This window comes from Chiloscyllium plagiosum, unplaced genomic scaffold (assembly GCF_037043375.1).
Source record: "Chiloscyllium plagiosum isolate Xiang-an unplaced genomic scaffold, Cpla_swu_hap1 HiC_scaffold_17, whole genome shotgun sequence".
In the NCBI taxonomy this organism is placed as follows: Eukaryota; Metazoa; Chordata; class Chondrichthyes; order Orectolobiformes; family Hemiscylliidae; genus Chiloscyllium; species Chiloscyllium plagiosum.
Window position 1 is genome coordinate 75,326,939 of NW_028270155.1, and position 22,575 is coordinate 75,349,513.

At 49.4% G+C, this 22,575-nt stretch overlaps 1 protein-coding gene across 3 annotated transcripts in view; it reads left to right on the top strand.

Annotated features, from left to right (window-relative positions):
• The window catches only part of cmtr2 (cap methyltransferase 2), a 60,658-nt gene extending 44,300 nt beyond the window's left edge, over positions 1–16,358 (top strand). The window contains exons 1-2 of one of the 3 annotated variants that reach the window (XM_087996100.1): positions 8,890–9,006; positions 10,944–16,358. In XM_087996100.1, the coding sequence (XP_087852226.1) occupies positions 10,948–13,236 (2,289 nt within the window). In that variant the 5' untranslated portion in view covers positions 8,890–9,006; positions 10,944–10,947 and the 3' untranslated portion in view covers positions 13,237–16,358. Of the gene's footprint in view, positions 1–8,889; positions 9,007–10,475; positions 10,549–10,943 lie in introns of those variants that run through there. The other 2 variants (XM_043707370.2, XM_087996101.1) reach the window with 2 other exon arrangements.
• The last annotated feature ends 6,217 nt before the right edge of the window (positions 16,359–22,575 follow it).

A 22,575-nucleotide genomic window follows, 5' to 3' on the forward strand; every position in this document is an offset into this window, starting at 1 on the left:
TCACGACCACTTCCATCTAGAAGGGCAAGGCAGCAGAAAGATGGGAATAGCACCCCTTGCAAGTTCCCCTCCAAGCCATTCATCATCCTGACTTGGAAATAAATCGCCGTTCCTCCACTGTCGATGGGTCAAAATCCTGGAGTTCCCTCCCCATGGGCATTGTGGGTCAACCCACAGCAGGTGAACTGCAGCGGTTCAAGAAGGCAGCTCACCACCACTTTGTCAAGGGAGCTGGTGTGGGCAATAAATGCTGGCCAGCCAAAGATGCTCACATCCCACAAAACAAATTTAAAAATCTGAGACAGCCAATTGGGGTGAGGTTTTAGCTTCAGGTCTCTATGTCCTAATACCGTTTGTTTGGGTGAAGGGGGAATGAGGGAAGGCAGTTACTTTGTGGAGAATGTACTCCCCAGAGTCTGTTCCTTTGGCAAAACCCCAAACTGTATTGCAGTGATAGATAGGGGTGGGGTGGTGGGGCTGGGGTGCTGCAGGGATGTAGGGGAGGGTGTAGAAGAGATGGGCTTTGATTAAAGGGGCTTCCACAACAAATTAGCCCCTGGTAAATTTGAAAAATCCACAGATGCTTCTTTGAGGGATTTCCTTTCGCTCAGCTCACCTCTTGCTGTGAGGTGGAAGTGATTTGACAAACATTGGTTCTGACAGAGTCTGATTATTTCTGCCTCCTATCTGCATAAATCCTGGCCTCTTTTTGTAGCTCAATCATGTTTAAAAGATGAATTCCATCTGCTGCAATCGAGGGAATACGAAGCTGACACTGAAGCCTTGATGCCTGATGATATTCTGATGTCACCTTCTGGAAACTTCCACTGAGTATAAAACTCCTTCGCTCCATAAAGACTGTGGTCCTTCTCAAAACATAGGATCCCTACAGTGTGGAAAGAGGCCAAATGGCCCATTTAGTTTGCAACAAACCTCCAAACAGCATTGCACCCACACTCTATCCATCCTGGTAACCCCACGTTCACCCTGGCTAATCCACCTCGCCTGTGTATCCCTGGACACTATGGGTAATTTAACATGGCCAATCCACACCCATCTTTGAACTGGGGGAGGAAGCCCACGCAGTCACAGGGAGAATGCACAAACTCCATACAGTCTCCCAAGGCTGGAACTGAAACTGGATCTCTGGAGGTGAGGTAACAGTTCTAACCACTGGGCCACCATGCCACCCACAGATGCCTGGTGACCTAACCCAGGAAGTAATGTTTCAGGGGACAAAGTTGAGTGTTACAGTGGTTCCCTGGTACATATGTATCATCTGGAAAGGTACTGAATGCTGCCCAGAAAACTCAACTCAGGCATAACGTGTTTCTGAAACTTGTAAGTCTGTGCCTGGGACTGAAATAAATGTCTTTTTGACAGAGTCCATGTTACAGTTGTGGTTTTTGGAAGGATTTCCACCATGAGGCCTAGCGAGTTTTCTCACTGTATCTTACCGAAAACAGCTCTTTAACTACCTACCCTGCCCCAATGGTGTCCCTCACACTCTAGAGCGTAAACTCTTCATCAGGAATGAAACTCTTCCACATTCCTGATGAAGAGCTTATGCTCGAAACGTCGACTCTCCTGCTCCTCGGATGCTGCCTGATCGTCCGTGCTTTTCCAGCGCTACACTTTTTGACTCAGATCTCCAGTATCTGCAGTCCTCACTTTCTCCTCCTTTATGTTTAACTCCAGTGCCATCTCAACCTGCACCTGGAACAACTCGCCACTCAGCAGATGTGCCAGAACTCACGGCCTTTCTTTGTGCAACCCCCCCCCCCCACCCTCCCCCAACCACTCCTCCCATCAGCTGTTTTTAAAACCCCTTTGTGGACCCAGACGTGCCATCAGTCCTGACATTAGCCCCAGACATGGCAGGCATGGGGCAGTCAGTGCTACCCTAGGACTGGCAATGGAGGCCACATGCATGCCACCTGTATCAGCGGGGTTTCAGCTGTCTGGAGTAATGACCAGCGCTGTCGGAAGATGGTCAATGAACTTCACTCTGTAAGTGCCGCCATCTTCTCTGCAATATCTCGCATTGACTCTATCTGGACTCACCTTCCACTGAGGCTCATGCTCTACCACTCGCTCAGAAAGAGTCAAGATGGCTGGTGGGCTGCCATTTGGGTGGCACGGTGGCACAGTGGTTAGCACTGCTGCCTCACAGCGCCAGAGACCCGGGTTCAATTCCCGCCTCAGGCGACTGACTGTGTGGAGTTTGCACGTTCTCCCCGTGTCTGCGTGGGTTTCCTCCGGGTGCTCCGGTTTCCTCCCACAGTCCAAAGATATGCAGAGTCAGGTGAATTGGCCATACTAAATTGCCCGTAGTGTTAGGTAAGGGGTAAATGTAGGGGTATGGGTGGGTTTCGCTTCGGCGGGTCGGTGTGGACTTGTTGGGCCGAAGGGCCTGTTTCCACACTGTAATCTAATCTAATCTAATCTAATTTAACTCTCCACCCTCTTATGTGGATTGTATCCAGCCTCTGACTGGATGAAAATCATTTTCCTTATATCTGTCTCAATCCTCTGTCCCTTACCTTCAAGCTATGCCCCAGGTCAGTGATCCCTCCATCAAGGGGAAAGGTATCTCCTGTCATAATTTTATACATCTCAATCATGTCCTCTCTCAATTTCCTCTGCTCTACGGAAAACAATCCCAGTCTGTCCAATCTCATTTTGTAACTGTAACTCTCCAGTCCAGGCTGTCATATCCCTCCTACAATGTGGATTCCAGAACTGCACACAATACTGTAGCTGTGGACCAGCAATGCTTTATACAGTTCCAGCACAACCTCCCTGTTCTTAAACTCTAAACTCTGCTTAATAAAGGCAAGCATCCCAGTTGCCATCTTAACCATTTTATTTACATGTTCTATAACCTCGAGGGACCAATGGACATGCTCACAAAGATCTCTCTAATCTTTGGTGCTTCCCACTGTTCACCATGTATTCCCTGTCCTTGTTGGTCCTGCCCAATTGTATCACCTCACATTTATCTGGTCTGAATTCCATTTGCCACTAAACTGCCAGTCTATATCATCCTGTAATCTAAAGCTATCTTTCTCATTATTTTGTATCATAATTTTAGTCATCTGAAAACTTACTGGTCAACTCTGTCCCCATGACTTGTCCGGATTTATCCTACCTACCTATCTCCTTTTCCACCTATCCACTCCATCCTCCCCCCCTGACCTATCACCTTCATCCCCTCCCCCACTCACCTATTGTACTCCATGCTACTTTCTCCTCACCCCCACCCTCCTCTAGCTTATCTCTCCACGCTTCAGGCTCTCTGCCTTTATTCCTGATGAAGGGCTTTTGCCCGAAACGTCGATTTTACTGCTCCTTGGATGCTGTCTGAACTGCTGTGCTCTTCCAGCACCACTAATCCAGAATCTCCTACATTCTAGTCTAACTCATTTATATATACCACAAACATCAATGGTCCCAACACTGATCCCACGGGACCCCACTGGATACAGGTTCCAGTAATAAAAACACCGCTCGATACCACCCTCTGCTACTTAACCAACTGTGGATCCAATTAATCAAATTCTCTTGGATCCTATGGGCCCTTACCTTCTCCATCAGTCTCCCATGCAGGACCTTATCAAAAGCCTTGTTGAAGTCCACATTGACTACATCCAAAGCATTGCCTGCATCTCCACATCTGATCACTTCTCAGAAAAATTAAATCAAGTTGGTCTAAAACATCAATTTTCCTGCTTTTCGGATTCTGACCTGCTGTGCTTTTCCAGCATCACTCTAATCTTGACTCTAATCTCCAGCATCTGCAGTATCCACTTCTGCCCAGACATGCCCTCCCACTAACAAAACCATGTTGTCTGTTTTTGATCTATCCCTATCTTTTCATCTCCATATTTAAGGACGGCTGTAGTGGAGTTGGAGATGGTACAAGAGTGGTTCACTATAGTGGTCCCTGGGATGAAGAGGTTGTCCTTTTTAAAAAAAATTTATTCACTCATAGGATATGGGCATCTCTGGCTGGCCAGCATTTATTGCCTGTTTCTAATTGCCCCTTGAGAAGGTGGTAGTGAGCTGCCTGCTTGAACCACTGTTGTCCAAATGCTATAGGTGCATTCACAATACCCTCAGGGAGGAAATTCTAAGATTTTGACCCAGCGACAGAGAAGGAACGATGATATATTTCCAATTTGGGATGATGAGTGGCATGGAGGGGAACTTGCTGGTGGTGGTGTTCCCAGGTATCTGCTGTCCTTATCCTTCTAGATGGAAGTGATCGCGGATTTAGAAGATGCTGTCTAAGGATCTTTGGCAATGAGAAGTTCAATTAGATTATATTCTTTGGAGTTTAGAAGAATGAGAGGTTATCTCATTGACACACACAGGATTCTGAAGGCATCTGAAAAGAGAGGTTGTTTCTCCTGGCTTGGGAATCTACAACAGAGGAGCACAGCCTTAGGAGAAGGGATTAACCATTTATGATGGGAATGAAAAGAAGTTTCTGCAGATGGTTGTGAATTTCTTTTGCTTTCTTTAACTTGGGGGATTGTGAATTTTGAGGCTTTTAAGTCTGGCATAGTCAAAACTTTGACCTTGAAAAGTAAAGAAATATGGTGAAGAGTGGAATTGAGGTAAAGGATTGACTGTAATCTTACTGAATGGTAGGCAGTGTTGAGGAGCCAAATGATTGATTCTTGCTCTGTGTATGTTTTCTATAATGTACCCCAGCATCTCTGTCCTCCCTACAATCTAGACTTTTGTGCAACTCTGATCATATTTGTTCTAATATTTGTGGTAGTGCCTTCAACTGCTTTGACCTAAAATCCTAAAAATTCTCTATTTGCAACTTCTAAGATGTTCCTTCAAATGTAATTCTTTGACCAAGATTTCTGACACCCGATCCAACAATTCCCTTTATGACTCTGCGGTAAAGGTTGTTTGAAAATGCTCCCATGAATCAGCTTGTAATGTTTTACTCCATTAAAAGCACTATTTAAATGCAAGCTGTCGTACTTGATGATTGTAGATTTGTTATTGTGGAAGGGTGAAACCAAATGGTTCAAAGCGAGCTTTGGGATGTCATATGATGCAGCCAGTGGGACATAGTGTCATTGGATGTACTTTGGGAATGATCCCTCGAGATACATCTGATTCACAACATCACCATATGCCTTTGATCATATGACAACTCCAGGAACATTCAAAGTGAACACTCTCCTATCAGATACTCTTGAGATAGTAACTATTCAGGGAAAGTGATGGCTTAGTAGCGTTATCACTGGAGACCTGGGTTTGATTCCAGCCACAGCAGATAGTGGAATTTGAATTCAATAAATTTAAAATATCTAGAATTAGGAGCCTAATCGTCAATCCATCATCGATTGTTGGGAAAAATCCACTTCTTTTGTTCGAGAAGGAAATTGCCATCCTTACTTGTCCTAGCCTACTTGTGACTCCTGACTCACAGAAACATGATTGACTCTTACTGCCCTCTGTGCAATTCGGGATGGGCAATAGCCATTGATGCCCTCATCCCATGAATGAATTATCAAACAAAGGTGCTTTTCCTGTTGCTACTCACACTTCTGCCAAAATTGATTACAGTTGGAATTGGAAAGCTCTTCTACTATCGATGTCATTGGATATTGTTTGGAAGGACTTAAGAAGTAAGTTTCCATTATTGTCATTAATACCACTAAGTTTGGCTTCATGCCAATGAGTGGTTGTGGTCAGGTATGTGGGTAAGGTGAACACTGATGTGGCACTGTGTCACAGGACCATCTTCTCACCGCTTTGGGGGAAGCTGGGAATCTGAGGAGGGTTTGAATGGTGCAGGCGGTTACAGGGGAGTGGGAGAAGGTCTGGAATGGAGGAGGAGCTGTGAGTTCTGGGGTGGCAGAGGTTTTGGGGTGCTCCATGCACCCCAGAGTACAAGCCCCCACCACACAATCCCCACCCCCACCCTTTCAGGAAAAAACCCTCCTCAAGGCAAAACCCACCCCCACCATTTCAGGGAACAATGCCCCTCAACACAAAACCCACTCATTATTTCAGGGAACAACCTCTCCAACGCAACCCAGGATGAGGGCTGTGTGTTTTGACGAGAATAAATAGTGATGGAAATGTGTTGCTGGAAAAGCGCAAGCAGGTCAGGCAGCATCTAGGGAACCAGGAGAATCGACGTTTCGGGCATTAGCTCTTCTTCAGGAATGAGGAAAGTTGGTCCAGCAGACTAAGATAAAAGATAGGGAGGAGGACTTGGGGGAGGGGCGTCGGAAATGTGATAGGTGGAAAGAGGTCAAGGTGAGGGTGATAGGTCAGACTGGGGTGGGGGCGGAGAGGTCGGGAAGAAGATTGCAGGTAGGAAGGCGGTGCTGAATTTGATGGATTTGACTGAGACAGGCTGGGGGAGGGGAAATGAGGAAACTGGTGAAATCCGAGTTCATCCCTTGTGGTTGGAGGGTTCCTAGCCGGAAGATGAGGCGTTCTTCCTCCAATCGTCGTTTCGCTGTGGTCTGACGATGGAGGAGTCCAAAGACCTGCATATCCTTGGTGGAGTGGGAGGGGGAATTGAAATGTTGAGCTACAGGGTGGTTGGGTTGGTTGGTCCGGGTGTCCCAGAGGTGTTCTCTGAAACGCTCCACAAGTAGGCGGCCTGTCTCCCCAATATAGAGGAGGCCACATCGGTGCAAAGGATGCAATAGATGATATGTGTGGAGGTACAGGTGAATCTGTGGCGGATATGGAAGTTTCCTTTGGGGCCTTGGAGGGAGGTGAGGGGGAGGGTGTGGGCGCCAAGTCCTGCGGTTGCAGGGGAAGGTGCCGGGAGTGGAGGTTGGGTTGGTGGGGGGTGTGGATCTGACGAGGGAGTCATGGAGGGAGTGGTCTTTACGGAATGCTGATAGGGGAGGGGAGGGAAATATATCCTTGGTGGTGGGGTCCGTTTGGAGGTGGCGGAAATTGCGGCGGATGATGCGCTGTACATGGAGGTTAGTGGGGTGGTAGGTGAGGACCAGTGGGGTTCTGTCCGGTGGCGGTTGGAGGGGCGGGGTTCAAGGGCGGAGGATCTGTTCCCAGGAGGACCAGTTCCAAAAACGCACATCCCAGATGGCCTCCTTCTTCAAGGACCGCAATTTCCCCCCCGACGTGGTTGACGATGCCCTCCACCGCATCTCTTCCACTTCCCGATCCTCCGCCCTTGAACCCCGCCCCTCCAACCGCCACCCGCCCCTCCAACCGCCACCAGGACAGAACCCCACTGGTCCTCACCTACCACCCCACTAACCTCCATGTAACCTCCCACTCCCTCCGTGACTCCCTCGTCAAATCCACACCCCCCACCAACCCAACCTCCACTCCCGGCACCTTCCCCTGCAACCGCAGGAGGTGCAAGACTTGCGCCCACACCTCCCCCCTCACCTCCCTCCAAGGCCCCAAAGGAAACTTCCATATCCACCACAGATTCACCTGTACCTCCACACATACCATCTATTGCATCCTTTGCACCCGATGTGGCCTCCTCTATATTGGGGAGACAGGCCGCCTACTTGCGGAGCGTTTCAGAGAACACCTCTGGGACACCCGGACCAACCAACCCAACCACCCTGTAGCTCAACATTTCAATTCCCCCTCCCACTCCACCAAGGATATGCAGGTCTTTGGACTCCTCCATCGTCAGACCACAGCGAAACGACGATTGGAGGAAGAACGCCTCATCTTCCGGCTAGGAACCCTCCAACCACAAGGGATGAACTCGGATTTCACCAGTTTCCTCATTTCCCCTCCCCCCAGCCTGTCTCAGTCAAATCCATCAAATTCAGCACCGCCTTCCTAACCTGCAATCTTCTTCCCGACCTCTCCGCCCCCACCCCAGTCTGACCTTCACCCTCACCTTGACCTCTTTCCACCTATCACATTTCCGACGCCCCTCCCCCAAGTCCCTCCTCCCTATCTTTTATCTTAGCCTGCTGGACCAACTTTCCTCATTCCTGAAGAAGGGCTAATGCCCGAAACGTCGATTCTCCTGTTCCCTAGATGCTGCCTGACCTGCTGCGCTTTTCCAGCAACACATTTCCATCTCTGATCTCCAGCATCTGCAGTCCTCACTTTCTCCTCAGAGAATAAATAGTGCCTGACATGAGGGGGGTGGGTGGGGATTGTGAGGTGAGGGGAGGTTCCAGTGGTTGTGGGGCTGGGGGTGGAGTGTGTTTGTTGGGGTGGGTGTTCCCTGAGCTGGGGGTGGGGGGTGTGTGGAAGGTTCCCTGTATTGGGCATGGGGCATATTTGTTATGGGGGAGAATGGGGTATTCCTGAGATGGTGGGGGCGGGGTTTATGTTGGTGGGGGTGGGGTTTGTATTGAGGGGTGGTGGTGGTGGGGTTTGTTTTGTTGGGGGGGCTTTTGTGCTGGGAAGGTTGTTCCCTGAGATGGGGAGATGGGGATTGTGTCTGATCTGGGGGCGGGGTTAGTGTCAGGGGGCGTGTTTGTGTCAGGGCTCGGGGCGGGGTTTGTGTTGGCCCTGGGGCGGGGTTTGTGTTGGCCCTGGGGGCGGGGTTTGTCAGGGGGCGTGGTTTGAGTCAGGGCTCGGGGTGGGGTTTGTATCTGTGCTGGGGCCGGGTTTGTGTCAGGGCTGGGGGCGGGGTTTGTGTCAGGGCTGGGGGCGGGGTATGTGTCTGATCTGGGGGCGGTGTTTGTGTCAGGGCTGGGGGCGGGGTACGGGGTGGGGTTTGCAACCGAACTGGGGGCGGGGTTTGTGTTGACGCTGGGGGCGGGGTTAGTGTCTGGGGGCGGGGTTTGTGTTGGCCCTGGGGGCGGGGTTAGTGTTGGCGCTGGGGGCGGGGTTAGTGTCTGGGGGCGGGGTTTGCTCTCAGCTGTGAGGAATGTGTGACCTGTGGGTGTGGTTTGCTCCAAGCTGTTGTTTCTATCCGGAAGGCCTTTCCGTGACACCGGGGGAGCTGATTGTCAGCGGACGCTGCTGCTGAGGGAATCCCAGAGCCGGAACCGGGACGTGTACGATGTAGGCGGCTTCCTCAGACCGATAGCCCGGAGTTCGCGCCTCCCGGACATTGCCCTTCACCCCCGGGATTACCCCCTCTCCCCGGGACACCGCCTCTCTCCCCCTTCTCTGGGAGACATTACCCACCGCCCCCTAGGGCCAACCCGTCCTCCTGGACACCCCCTCCCCCTCCCCCTCTCCGCCCCCTCTCCGCCCCCTCTCCCCCCCCCTCTCTCCCCCCCCTCCCCCTCTCTCCCCCTCTCTCCCCCCCTCCCCCCTCTCCCCCCCCTTCCCCCTCTCCCCCCCCTCCCCCTCTCCCCCCCTCCCCCTCTCCCCCCCTTCCCCCTCTCCCCCCCTTCCCCCTCTCCCCCCTTCCCCCTCTCCCCCCCTCCCCCTCTCTCCCCCCCTCCCCCCCTCCCCCTCTCCCCCCTCCCCCCCTCCCCCCCTCCCCCTCTCCCCCTCTCCCCCTCCCTCCCCCTCTCCCCCTCCCTCCCCCTCTCCCCCTCCCCTCCCCCCTCCCCCCCTCCCCCTCTCCCCCTCTCCCCCTCTCCCCCTCCCCCTCTCCCCCTCCCTCCCCCCTCCCCCTCTCCCCCTCCCTCCCCCCTCCCCCTCTCCCCCCCTCCCCCCTCTCCCTCTCCCCCCCTCCCCCCTCTCCCTCTCCCCCCCTCTCCCCTCCCCCTCTCCCCCCCCTCCCCCCTCTCCCTCTCCCCCCCCTCCCCCCTCTCCCTCTCCCCCCCTCTCCCTCCTCTCCCTCTCCCCCCCTCTCCCTCTCCCCCCTCTCCCTCTCCCCCCTCTCCCTCTCCCCCCTCTCCCTCTCCCCCCCTCCCTCTCCCCCCTCTCCCTCTCCCCCCCTCCCCCTCTCCTCCCCCCCCCTCCCTCCTCCCCCCCTCCCTTCTCCCTCCCCCTCCCTCCCCCCCCTCCCCCTCCCTCCCCCCCTCCCCCCCTCCCCCTCCCTCCCCCCCTCCCCCCCTCCCCCTCCCTCCCCCTCCCCCCCCTCCCCCTCCCTCCCCCTCCCTCCCCCTCCTCCCCCTCCCTCCCCCTCCCTCCCCCTCCCTCCCCCTCCCTCCCCCTCCCTCCCCCTCCCTCCCCCTCCCTCCCCCTCTCTCTCCCCCTCCCCCTCCCCCCCCTCCCCCCCCCTCCCCCCCCTCCCCCCCCTCCCCCCCCTCCCCCCCCTCCTCCTCCCCCCCTCCCCCCCTCCTCTCCCCCCCCTCCCCCCCCTCCCCCCCCCTCCTCCCCCCCCCTCCACCCCCCTCCCCCCCCCCCCCCCCTCCCTCCCCCCCCTCCCCCCCCTCCCCCCCCCCTCCCCCCTCTCCCTCTCCCCCCTCCCCCCTCTCCCTCTCCCCCCTCCCCCTCCCTCCCCCCCCTCCCCCTCCCTCCCCCTCCCCCTCTCCCCTCCCCCTCTCCCCCCCTCCCCCCTCTCCCTCTCCCCCCCTCTCCCTCTCCCCCCTCTCCCTCTCCCCCCCTCCCTGGTCACCCCTCAGCCTCCAACGCTCCAGGAAAAACAACCGCAGCCTATTCAGCCTCTCCCTATAGCTCAAACTCTCCAATTCTGGCAAATTCCTTGTAAATCTTTTCTGAACCCTTTCAAGTTTCACAATATCTTCACGGATCTGAGGGGATGTGAGGGTAAAAACATTCATTCTGACTGGCCAGTGCATCAAGTGGAAATCCATGCTTAACAGTGCTGTGCGGACACAGTCAGATTCAATTTCACTGCCCCATATGGTCGAACAGCCTGTCATTTCTTGGGTCACAAGCTCGTGTTGGGAATTTGATCAGTTGATAAATGTCTGTAATTCATTAGGAAATAAAAAAAAAAGTTGAATTTGAGAGTTTGAGGGAGTGGTGTATTGTTTGGAGGTACTGGGAATTTTGGTAATTATCTTTTGCTTATGTGGGTCTAGAAAGTAGTACAAAGATTAAAATGACAGTGATACTTCTAATCTCTGCTTTTGCAGATCGATGGAGCCCAGCAAAGTAAAGAAGTGGGTAAGTCGGAAACGGCCCCATGTGGAGCATATGGTGGACCACTCGGAGATGAACCTCCCGATTCCTGACGAGATCGAGAAACTTTTCAACAAGAGATTCACCTTCCAGAAGCTTGCTGATCAACCCTGGTGTCTGGCTGACGTTGGGGAGGTTAGTACAAAGGAGTCTGAGAGGCTGCAGGCTCTGAAGGAGTCCCTTAACGATGTGAAGAACCAGCTGAGTGACAAGGAACTGGAAAAGTGGCATGAGCACACGGCCTTCACCAACCGGGCGGGGAAGGTCATCCCGGTGGTTCGGAGCACTATGAATGCCGAATTGTGCACACAGGCCTGGTGCAAGTTTCATGAGATCCTGTGCACATTTCCCTTGCTTCCATTTGAGGCACTCCAGAATGGGGAGCTGAACTCTGTGCACCTCTGCGAGGCCCCTGGGGCCTTCATTGCCAGTCTGAACCACTACCTCAAGTCTCACCGCATCCCGTGCGACTGGAATTGGATCGCCAATACCCTCAACCCCTACCACGAAGGCAATGACACTGGCATGATGATAATGGATGACCGGTTGATTGCTGCGACGCTGCCCTGGTGGTATTTTGGTCCTGATAACACAGGGGATATCATGGCCCACGACTGTCTTCAGGGGTTAAAGGAATTAACTCAGAACGTGAAGGTCCACCTGGTGACGGCAGATGGGAGCTTTGATTGCCAGGACAACCCTGGAGAGCAGGAAACTCTGGTATCTCCCTTGCACTACTGTGAGACCATTGCAGCCTTGATGCTCCTCGGCCCGAAGGGCTCCTTTGTGTTGAAGATGTTCACGCTGTTTGAGCGCTGCTCAGTTTGCCTGCTTTACCTGCTCAACTGCTGCTTTCGCGAAGTTAGTGTCTTTAAGCCAGGCACCAGCAAGTCAGGAAACTCTGAAGTCTATGTGGTCTGCCTTGAGTATAAGGGCAAGGATGCCGTGGGAAGGTACCTTGATCAGCTGGGGATGAGCTTTGGGCCAGACGTCGTCCAGAAATCTGACCTCGTCCGGACTGCTGTTCCGGAGTCTTTTCTAAAACAGCTGGAAGAATGTTGCTTTTTCTTTCACAAGTGTCAGACAGATACGATCAGGGAAAACCTTCGGCTGTTTGGGAAGATGGGTACCGAGGAGGTCAAGGCGATGGAGGAGAAGCGGGACTGCGCTGCCGACTTCTACCTGCGGCGGTTCCAGTTGCGCCGCCTGGCCCGAGAGGACTGGCTGGTGAAGAGGTCACAGGCTGGCTGGAGCTTGGCCGGCCGGTTATCTGCACACAAGAAGAAGAAACTGCACTCCGGCTCTTACAATGACAGGATGGATCTGGCCGGCCTGGCCTGGCAGGAAAGGATGCGTAAGAGCCCCTTCTACCCTGAGGTGGACCAGCACTGCACTGCCACCCGGGAGGCCGACTGCGTCCTGAGGGATTCACAGGGTGGTACTGACTGCCAGTCCTGGTACATCCTGGAAGGCAGGAGGCTCAGCAGGCTGGTCAGCTCTCCGTTCTGTGACGTGGAGCTCCAGCGGATAATGGAGGAGGCAGTGCTGGGATGCGGGGCAGCACGCGGCACCGTCATGCTCCCTTGTGACTCATGCAGTGTCTATTCTGAAGAGCTGGTGCTGTCTGAACTTGCTGCCCTGATGGTGGAGCAGCGGCCGGGGGGATTCTGTGACCACCGTGGTCAGCCGGTGGATTGCCTTCTGATGATGAGGCTGCAGCAGTTCCCAACCCCGAAGCAGATCAACGGCTTCCAGCTCCGCTACTGGAAGTCCACTTCCCCGCTTCCCACTCGCTGCACTGTTCTTCACGATGGAGAGCTCTCATACCAGCAGTGTCTGCTCGATGCTGTGCTCCATGCAATTGAGGACTGTCGAGATGGGGGTGCGCTCATCCTCCCCATTCTCTCGTCTTTCACCCGCTTTACGGCTGGCCTGCTGTTTGTGCTGCAGCAATGCTTCCGAGTGCTGGACTTTGTTTGCCCTACCTCGTCGGATGCTCTCGGAACCCTCGCTGTCTTGCTGTGTGCTGGCTTTCGTCGCCCGCCCGCTGACGTCATGGCGTTCCTGGCCAGGCTGAGTGAGCGCGTGCGTCAGCTCCAGGACTGCGAGCCAGACCGGCCGCTGCAGGTCCTGCAGTTTGTGCCAATGGAACTGCTGCTCAGGGGAAACCTGCCGAGATTCCTTGACGTGCTCAATACTGCCATCTTGAAACAGAGGCTTCACCTGCTTACTCAGAGCACAACGTAAACCAACGCTATCCCATTGGTAGGCTGGAGCTGTCGTGTATTGTCCTCCCTGACTGGAGTCACAACCAGCACTGTTTCCAACTCATGGGCAGCCGTTCGATAGCTCTTGAGGATCGAGATTCCCGTTGGCTATCTCAATCAGCCCTATATGAGCAGTGCAGCGAATAAGCACTAGATGTACTCCATCGAGGTTCATTCCTCTCAATGTAGTCATTGCTCCAAGTGAGAGACTCCGATAACCAGCTGAAGTGTTGGGGAATGTTAGAACAGTCTCACTTTGAAACTGTGATCAGTTCAGTGCCTTGCAGTTACTTTGGAATACCTGCTGAGAGTTATGGCATGTTGCTGACAGAGCCACCGAGGACTCTATGCCACAGTGAGGGGGAGGGCCACGGTTCAAACTCCACTAATAATCATTCCTTCCCACTGGGCTGTTCACGTTCTTAAACACTGACCAGCTTGCCTCAGATGTAACCTGCGTGAAAGGTTTGTAGCAGTGATTCCCTGAGAGCTTACCAGCATCATCTTCACGGTTGGTCACTGGATACTTTATAAAATTAATTTTGAGGTTATTGCTGAGACCTTGGTCCACAGCTCTGTTTCTTTTTAATGCAGTTTGAGATATTCACTGCTGCCTTTTGTCTTATTTCCCTGTCCTTGTAATGGGGTCAGGCTTTGCCCTATATCATGCAAGAGTGAAGATGCACCATGAGTATATAGAAATCCTGGCACCATTCATACAAACAGAACCTCCGATAGTGGTGGGATTGCTACCCCTCTGGGCATCGAGTGTTGTGCTTGGGGGCCAGTGTACAAGGGAAACCTGGTGACTGCTACGAGTTGTGTGTTGCTGAGAGGGAGAGAGAGCTGTTCTCCCCTGCCCTGTGGATGCTCAATTCCCCACTTCCAACAAATTGTTGAAATCTCTAACCACAGATGTTGTGGCCTCTGCTTTAGAATTTGGCAAGCTATAAGGAGACAGTGTTTCCCAGGTCACACACAGAGCCCGGTGAGTCAGAATTGGCCTGGTAACCACCTATTTTATGTCTGACTGCGTTTCACATGAACGTTCCCCTCTGCCTAGTCTCGATGTCTTTCAGCATTTGCCACTAGCCTGAGCAGCCTCAATAAATGGCTGATGGAATATGTCAGTGTCAGCTGTGGAACCAGATTGCACTCTGTTTGAGTTCTCTGTCCATTCCTCTCCCCTCCTTGCTGACCATCCTTTCTACCTGTTTGCTGTGTATCCATTGTAAAGCTGCCATCTTCTAAAACACTGTCTACGCTCCTTTGGGCAAACAAAAAACCTCTGGGTCAATGGCCCGACCGGAACTCCCTGTTCTTAAAGGCGTTCACACCCCTCTCCCTCCAGCAGCATGCAGCTCCGAACAGGTTTCTGTCGTACACTGGGCCCAAAACACCCCCCTCAATACCTGAAGGGCAGTAATCGCGCCACGGGGTCAGGGGTCCTGTTTGTGGAGCTGCAGCATGATGAAAGAGAACAGGACAATAATGAAAAAACAGTTTAAAGTTTGACGGTTGAGCAGTGATCTGATCTGTTGTTGACTGTTCCTTTGTTATGTGTGGCTGGAAATAAGGAATCCCTTAAGGAACCAATGAGGTCTTTTCCCCATCTGCTTCACTAGTTGCAATTTCCAGGCCTTTTTGAAGGTGTTGACTTTCTGTAAGTTACATTGCCACAAACCCCAGCACCTGAGCCACATGTTCATTCACCCTGTGTCAAACTTGTTGGTGATCAGTTTTTTTTGTTTTAAACTCCACTCTTTGGGCTCAGTGCTGAGGAGGTGAGAATCACGGGCACGCATCTTAGGGATATAGGTCGTGCTGACCCATTGCTTTCTGTAATGGAATTGGTTCCTGCTCTCCTTTTCATATACAGACAGTGCAGAGTAAGAGTGAGCTGCTACATTTAATTTTTTTTTTGTATTTAACGTGTATAAATTGTATATTTTAGAGCAGAAGTATTTTTGTGTTTTGATCCCATCATAATATGGTTGGAACAATTGGTGTCTAGTCACAACAGTGAACATAGCAGAAGGGTCAGCCAAGGCAAGGCGCTCTATTTCAATTTTTGCAGCATCTTTCTGATTCTTGATCGCGTCTCCTCCCTGATTTTGAATTGCCAGCACTGAACCTGTAATAACTCTGCCGATGAAGAGCTGGGTTGCTGACTTTGTCAGCTGGTTATTTTGGGGCTGTGCATATTATGTGCATTTACATAATAATCTTATATGGTGCTTCAATGGATTTGGAGGCATCACACTTTTTCCCATTGCAATCCAGATGTGTCGTGAAGGTTGCCTGAAGGATGCGTTAAAGTGTGAGATTGTAGGATGTTGTTTGCCTGAAGTGTAATGAGCTTTGTTCTTATCAAATCCAGAAACGGTTGACCATTCACAGCAGGGTTTGGCAGTTGTACAGTTAATATAAATATCCCAGAGACCGGACACAGGAGGCCATGCAGGCTGCCATGTCTGTATTGGCTCTTAGCACCAAATAGATTAGCCCCAGTACCCTGCTTTATCCAATTACATTTAATCTGTTTGCAAACTCCGAGGTTCCTGAAGTTTAAAAAGACAGAGTGTTCTTATAAAGAATTCAATTTTTTTTATTAACAAACCTTTGCTCCAAGAAAAAAATGGCTAGTTACTGGACCAAAAGCAATTACGGACAATTATGGGAGTGGAATGGCCTGAAAAGTAAACTTTCTTTTAATGTCTGCTCATTTATGACGCAGGATTGAAATTATGCATTTCATTTTGTTACAGAGGAATTGAGAAATGAAATAGGAATGAATCATGACTTTCTTTTGTACCTGATTTCCAATTTGATAATGATTTAGTTAGAATTCAGATTGAAATCAAATAAGACCAACAATTTATGTTTGAGATAAATAAATTCAAATACCTTTTTTGTTTAAGGATCAATTAAAAGTCTTCAAACCAGACAAAATGTGTCTTTGTTCTTGGGGCTGTTCCATTATCTGTATTAACTGCTTAAAAATGAAAGGACTTTGGTGAATATTGTTCTGGTCATATCTGCTGTGAAGTGAAAATATTTCCCCCTTAGACACTCCCAGGATGGGATAGCATGGGTTTAGGTATAGAGTAAAGTTTTCTCTACTCTTTTAAACTGAGGAGCAATTAAATCTGTTATATTCCCCCTTCAAAAACTCCAATGACAGGGACAACAGGAGGTTAAATGCAGAGTGAAACTCTCTATTCTTTTAAACTGAAAGTAAAACTTCATTCCCACAGTCTCTGTCAAAAACTCACAGGTCAGGTTTAGGATGGGGTAAGCTACAGAGTAAAGTACCTTGACTCTCAAACTGAAACCAAAAGTTTGTCTATACTTTTAAACTGAAATTAAATCATCCTCAACTTGTTTAAATTTAAAGTAATGCTCTTATTCTAAACTAAAAGTTACAAAGTAAAGCTATATTTGGACGGCACGGGGACTCAGTGGTTAGCATTGCTGCCTCACAGCACCAGGGTCCCAGGTTCGATTCCAGCCTCGGATGACTGTCTGTGTGGAGTTTGCACATTCTCCGGGTGCTCTGGTTTCTTCCCACAGTCCAAAGATGTGCAGGTCAGGTGAATTGGCCATGTTATATTGCCCTTGGTGTTAGGTGCATTAGTCAGAGGGGAAATGGGTCTGGGTGGGTTACTCTTCGGAGGGTCGGTGTGGACTTGTTGGGCCAAAGGGCCTGTTTCCACACTGTAGGGAATCTAATCTAATCTTTCTCTATCAAACATTCCCAGGACAGGGACTAGATACAGAGGAAAGATGCCTCTACTTTTTCAAACTGAAAGTACAGCATCTTCAACAGGGCAGGTATAGCGTGGTGTTAGATACAGAGTAAAGCTATCTCTACACTATTCAGCACAGGATTAGATAGAGTAAAGTTCTCTCTTACTGAGAGGAGTTAAAGGGAGGTAGTCACACCTCAGGTGCAAGAAGAAGGCAGATGGGTTACAGTCAGGGGACGGAAAGGCAGCCAGCAGGCAGTGAAAGGGAACCCCTAAGGCCATTCCCCTCAATAAGTATACTGCTTTGGATACTGTTGGTGGTGGGTGGAAACTCACCGGGGCATAAGCCATGGGGTAGAGGTCTCTGGCACAGAGTCTGTTCCTATTGCTCAGAAGGGTAGGGGGAAGAGGAGCAGTTCATTAGTCATTGGGGACTCCCTAGTTAGGCGGACAGATAGGAGGTTCTGTGGGAATGAGAGAGATGGTTGGTGTGTTGCCACAGGCATGGTGCAGGATGGAGGGTTTTGGATTCCTGGATAATTGGGGCTCATCCTGGGGTAGGTGGGACCTCTACAGACAGTATGGTCTTTATCTGAATCAGAGGGATACTAATATCTTGGTGGGAGGTGGGTGGGGCAGACTATGCTAAAGTTCTTTGGGAGGGTTTAAACTAATTCAGCAGGGGAATGGGAACCTAACTTGGAGTTCCAGTGTGCAGGAGATTGAGTGTAGTGAGGTCAGAAATGAGGTTTCAAGATTGCAGGAAGGTGGTTTGAAGTGTATCTACTTCAACGCCAGGAGCATCCGGAATAAGATGGGTGAACTTGCAGAATGGGTTGGTACCTGGGACTTCGATGTTGTTTGCCACTTCAGAGACATGGGTTGGGCAGGGACAGGAACGGTTGTTGCAGCTTCCGGGGTTTAGAAGTTTCAGTAAGAACAAAGAAGATGGGAAAAGAGGGTGAGGTGTGGCATTGCTAGTCAAGGACAGTATTATGGTCGCAGAAAGGATGTTTTGAGGAGTTGTCTACTGAGATAGTATGGGTTGAGGTTAGAAACAGGAAAGGAGAGGTCACCCTGTTGGGAGTTTTCTATAGGCCTCCGAAAAGTTCCAAGGATATAGAGGAAAGGATTGCACAGATTATTCTGGATAGGAGCAAGAGTAACAGGGGAGTTGTTACGGGGGACTTTAGTTTTCCAAATATTGACTGGAAATACTGCAGTTCGAGTACTTTAGATGGATCAATTTTTGTCCAATGTGCGCAGGATGGTTTTCTGACACAGTATGTAGACAGGCCAACAAGGAGTGAGGCCATATTGGATTTGGTGCTGGGTAATGAATCAGGCCAAGTGTTAGATTTGGAGGTAGGTGAGCACCTAGTTGATAGTGACCACAATTCGGTTATGTTTACTTTAGCCATAGAAAGGGATAGGTATACATGGCAGGGCAAGAGTTATTGCTGGAAAGGTAATTATGATGCGATTAGACAAAATTTAGCTTGCATGGGATGGGGAAGGAAAGTGCAAGGGATGGGCACAATTTAAAATGTGGAGCTTATTCAAGGAACAATCACTGCGGGTCCTTGATAAGTATATGCCTGTGAGGCAGGGAGGAAGTGGTCGAGCACGGGAGCCATGGTTTACTAAATAAGTTGAATCTCTTGTCGAGTAAGAAGAAAGCTTATGTTAGGATGAGACATGAAGGCTCAGTTAGGGCACTTGAGAGTTACAAATTAGTCAAGAAAGACCTAAAGAGAGAGCTAAGAAGAGCCAGGAGGGGACATGAGAAGTGGTTGGCGGATAGGATCAAGGAAAACCCTAAAGGTTTCTATATGTTTATCAGGAATAAAAGAATGGCTAGAGTAAGATTAAGGCCAATCAAGGACAGTAGTGGGAAGTTGTGTGTGGAGTCCAAGGAGTTTGGGGAAACAAAACGAATAGTTTTCATCGGTATTCACATTGGAAAAAGACAGTGTTGTCAAGGAGAACACAGATACAGGCTACAAGACTGGATGGGTTTGAGGTTCACAAGGAGGTGGTGTTAGCAATTTTGGAATGTGTGAAAATAGATAAATTGTTCCTGGGCTGGATGGGATTTATATTAGGATTCTCTGGGAAGCCAGGGAGGAGATTGCAGAGCCTATGACTTTGATGTTTGTCGTCATTGTCTACAAGAATAGTGCCAGAAGACTGGAGGATAGCAAATGTCCCCTTGTTCAAGAAGGGGAGTAAAGACAACCCTGGGAATTATAGATGAGTGAGCCTTACTTTGGTTGTGGGTAAAGTTTTGGAAAAGGTTATAAGAGGATTTTTAATCATCTGGAGCGGAATAAGTTGATTAGGGAAGTCAACATGGTTTTGTGAAGGGTAGGTCGTGCCTCACAAACCTTATTGAGTTATTTGAGATCGTAACCAAACAGGTGAATGAGAGTAAAGCAGTTGACGTGATGTATATGGATTTCAGTACGGTGTTTGATAAGGTTTCCGATGGTAGGCTATTGCAGAAAATACGGAGGCATGGGATTGATAGTGATTTGATGGTTTGGATCAGAATTGGCTGAAAGAAGACACAAGATGGTGGTTGATGGGAAATGTCCATCCTGGAGTTCAGTTTGTTAGAAATGGGGAAAAGTGTTGTTTTTGAAGATATAGAAAAAGCATGCAGAAAAGGGGTCCAGCAGGAAAACTATTTACTCTGCAGGTACTTAGGGAAGTGTATCTTTACTTTTAGTGAATAATTATGGTTAATTAAATACTAATTCTGGAGTATAATTAACATAAGCAAGTTAACTCTTTTAAGATTAAGTTTTCAGCGAAAAAACTGAGATAACCAAAATGCCTGAGCTGTACAAGAATGATACAAAATTGATGAAATGTACAGAGAATGGAATGTACCCAGTATTGATACAAAATGTATCTTAATGAACTGTCAACAAAATAATGTGCATATCAGCACGAACAGAAGGGAAAATTGCCAACATGGGGAAGGAGAAACAATAAGGGTGGAGCGAAGATGGGCAGTTGTATAGTCCAGTAAAGGAGATTGGGTAATTAGGAGTCTGGAGAGGTGACCTCACTCAGCCCATAAGGTATAATTGTAAACTAACTCAAGTCTAATTTGCTCAATTGCTTTGTGCAGTTGCAGCCCGTACTTGCAAGTCCGTAATAAATTGTCTTGTTTCCAGATTTGTTGGTCTCGTCAAAAATTTTATTGAGTTTGTTTCTTACAAGTTACTAGTGGTGTACCGCAAGAATCTGTTTTGGATCCACTGCTGTTCATCAATTTTATAAATGACCTGAATGAGGGCTTAGAAGGATGGGTTAGTAAATTTGAGGATGACACAAAAGTTGGTGGACAGTGCAGAAGGATGTTGCAGATAAGCTGCAGAGCTGGGCTCAGAGGTGGGAAATGTAGTTTAATGTGGAAAAGTGTAAGGTGATTCACTTTGGAAGGAATAATGGAAGTAAGGAGTATTGGGCTAATGGTAGGATTCTGTAGTGTAGAAGAGCAGAGAGATCTGTGTCCACGTACATAGATCCCTGAAAGTTGCCACCCTGGTTGATAGGGTTGTTAAGAAGGCATACAGTGTGTTAACTTGTATTGGTAGAAGGATTGAGTTTCAGAGCCATGAGGTTATGCTGCAGCTGTACAAAACTCTGGTGCGGCCGCACTTGGAGTATTGTGTACAGTTCTGGTCACCGCTTTATAGGAAGGATGTGAAGCATTGGAAAGGGTTCAGAGGAGATTTACTAGGATGTTGCCTGGTATGGAGGGAAGCTCTTATGAGGAGAGGCTGAGGGACCTGAGGCTGTTTTCATTTGAGAGAAGAAGGTTGAGAGGTGACTTAATTGAGACATATAAGATAATCAAAGAGTTAGATAGGGTGGACAGTGAAAACCTTTTTCCTCGGATGGTGAGCACGAGGGGCTTTACATTGAGGGGTGATAGACATAGGGCAGATGTCAGAGGTAGGTTCTCTACTCAGAGAGTAGTAGGGTCATGGAACGCACTGCCTGCAACAGGAGTCGACTCGCCAACTTTAAGGGCATTTAAATGGTCATTGGATAGACATGTGGATGAAAATGGAATAGTGAAGGTTAGATGGGCTTCAGATTGATTCCATAGGTTGGTGCAACATCGAGGGCTGAAAGGCCTATATTGCTCTATGATGTTCTATGTACTCTTAAACAGTGTAAAGCTTCTGTGTTCCTATCAAAACATTTGAAGGACAGGATAGTGCAGTTAGAAACAGAGTAAGACTCTTTCTAGTGTCTTAAACTAACAGTAAATGGAAAGTGTAGCTCTCGCTACTCTCTCATACTGAAAGTAAAGCTATCCCTGCACTGTCTCTATCAAACACTCCCAGAACAGGGAAAGCATGAGGTAAGATATAGAGTAAAATACCCTCAATTAATTTGAAAGGGTAGGATCCTCTACACTGTCCCAATCACAAGGGAGTCACATCAAAGAGTTAAATACAGGGTTATAGTTCTATCTTCACTCCCTGATCCACTTTCCCGGGGAAGGCCACCTCAGAATATTGCTCCCTCTTTTGCTGTAGGAGCGTACTGAGGGAAAAGGCTCATTTTGATGGCTTGTTTTGTGCGTATTCAGAAATGGAATCCATAACTCTGTAAAATCTGTTCAAGTTGTTGCCAGTGGCAAACTGAGGAGATTTTCAATCCATTAGGCAACTGGATTTGAATCCCTGCCCTAGAAGGGATTGTGTCTTTCCAGTACTAGAACTGGGGTGGTTTCCCCAACGAGGTAGAGCCATTTTTGCCTAAATGCTGGGTCACACGCAGTAGGAGGGTGTGATATTTCTGCAACTCGCTGTTAAATGTGCTTCAGAACCAGTTTTAGATTAGATTACCTACAATATGGAAACAGTCCACATCAACCCTCCAAAGAGTAACCAACCCAGACCCATTCCCCTACATTTACCCCTGACTAATGTACCTAACACTGTGGGCAATTTAGCATGGCCAATTCACCTAACCTGCACATCTTTGGATTATGGGAGGAAACCCACGCAGACGCGGGGAGAATGTGCAAACTCCACACAGACAGTCACCTGAGGCTGGAATCGAACCCAGGTCCCTGGCACTCTGAGGCAGCAGTGCTAACCACTGAGCTACCCCAGAAATTTGTTGTAAAAGGGGTCTGAAGGCATGTGTATAGCATTAGCTAGTGTAAAATAAAATGCATTGGCTTTGAACCTATGATGGTGGGAATGATCATCTTTCCTCTCGAGATTAAAAATGCCTTGTTGATGGGGGAGCTTCAGTATCCATGTCTCCAGCTGAGCACAATAATATTTCAATCTGCCTTCTATCGTCATAGCATTTTGCTGTTTGGGGATGGGGAGGTTTAAAAAAAAAGGGTCTCACTCCAGTTCAGTAGAGGATTCTATTCAGTGATTGTGGGAAGAGAGTGGGAGTTTGACTTTGCTTCACACAGGGATGTACCAGACCCTGGACTGTTGAATCCTGATGCCACCTACCCCAAATAGGATTTACCCATTGCCTGGTCATCCCATGTTGCAGAGAAAATCTGACAAAAACAAAAT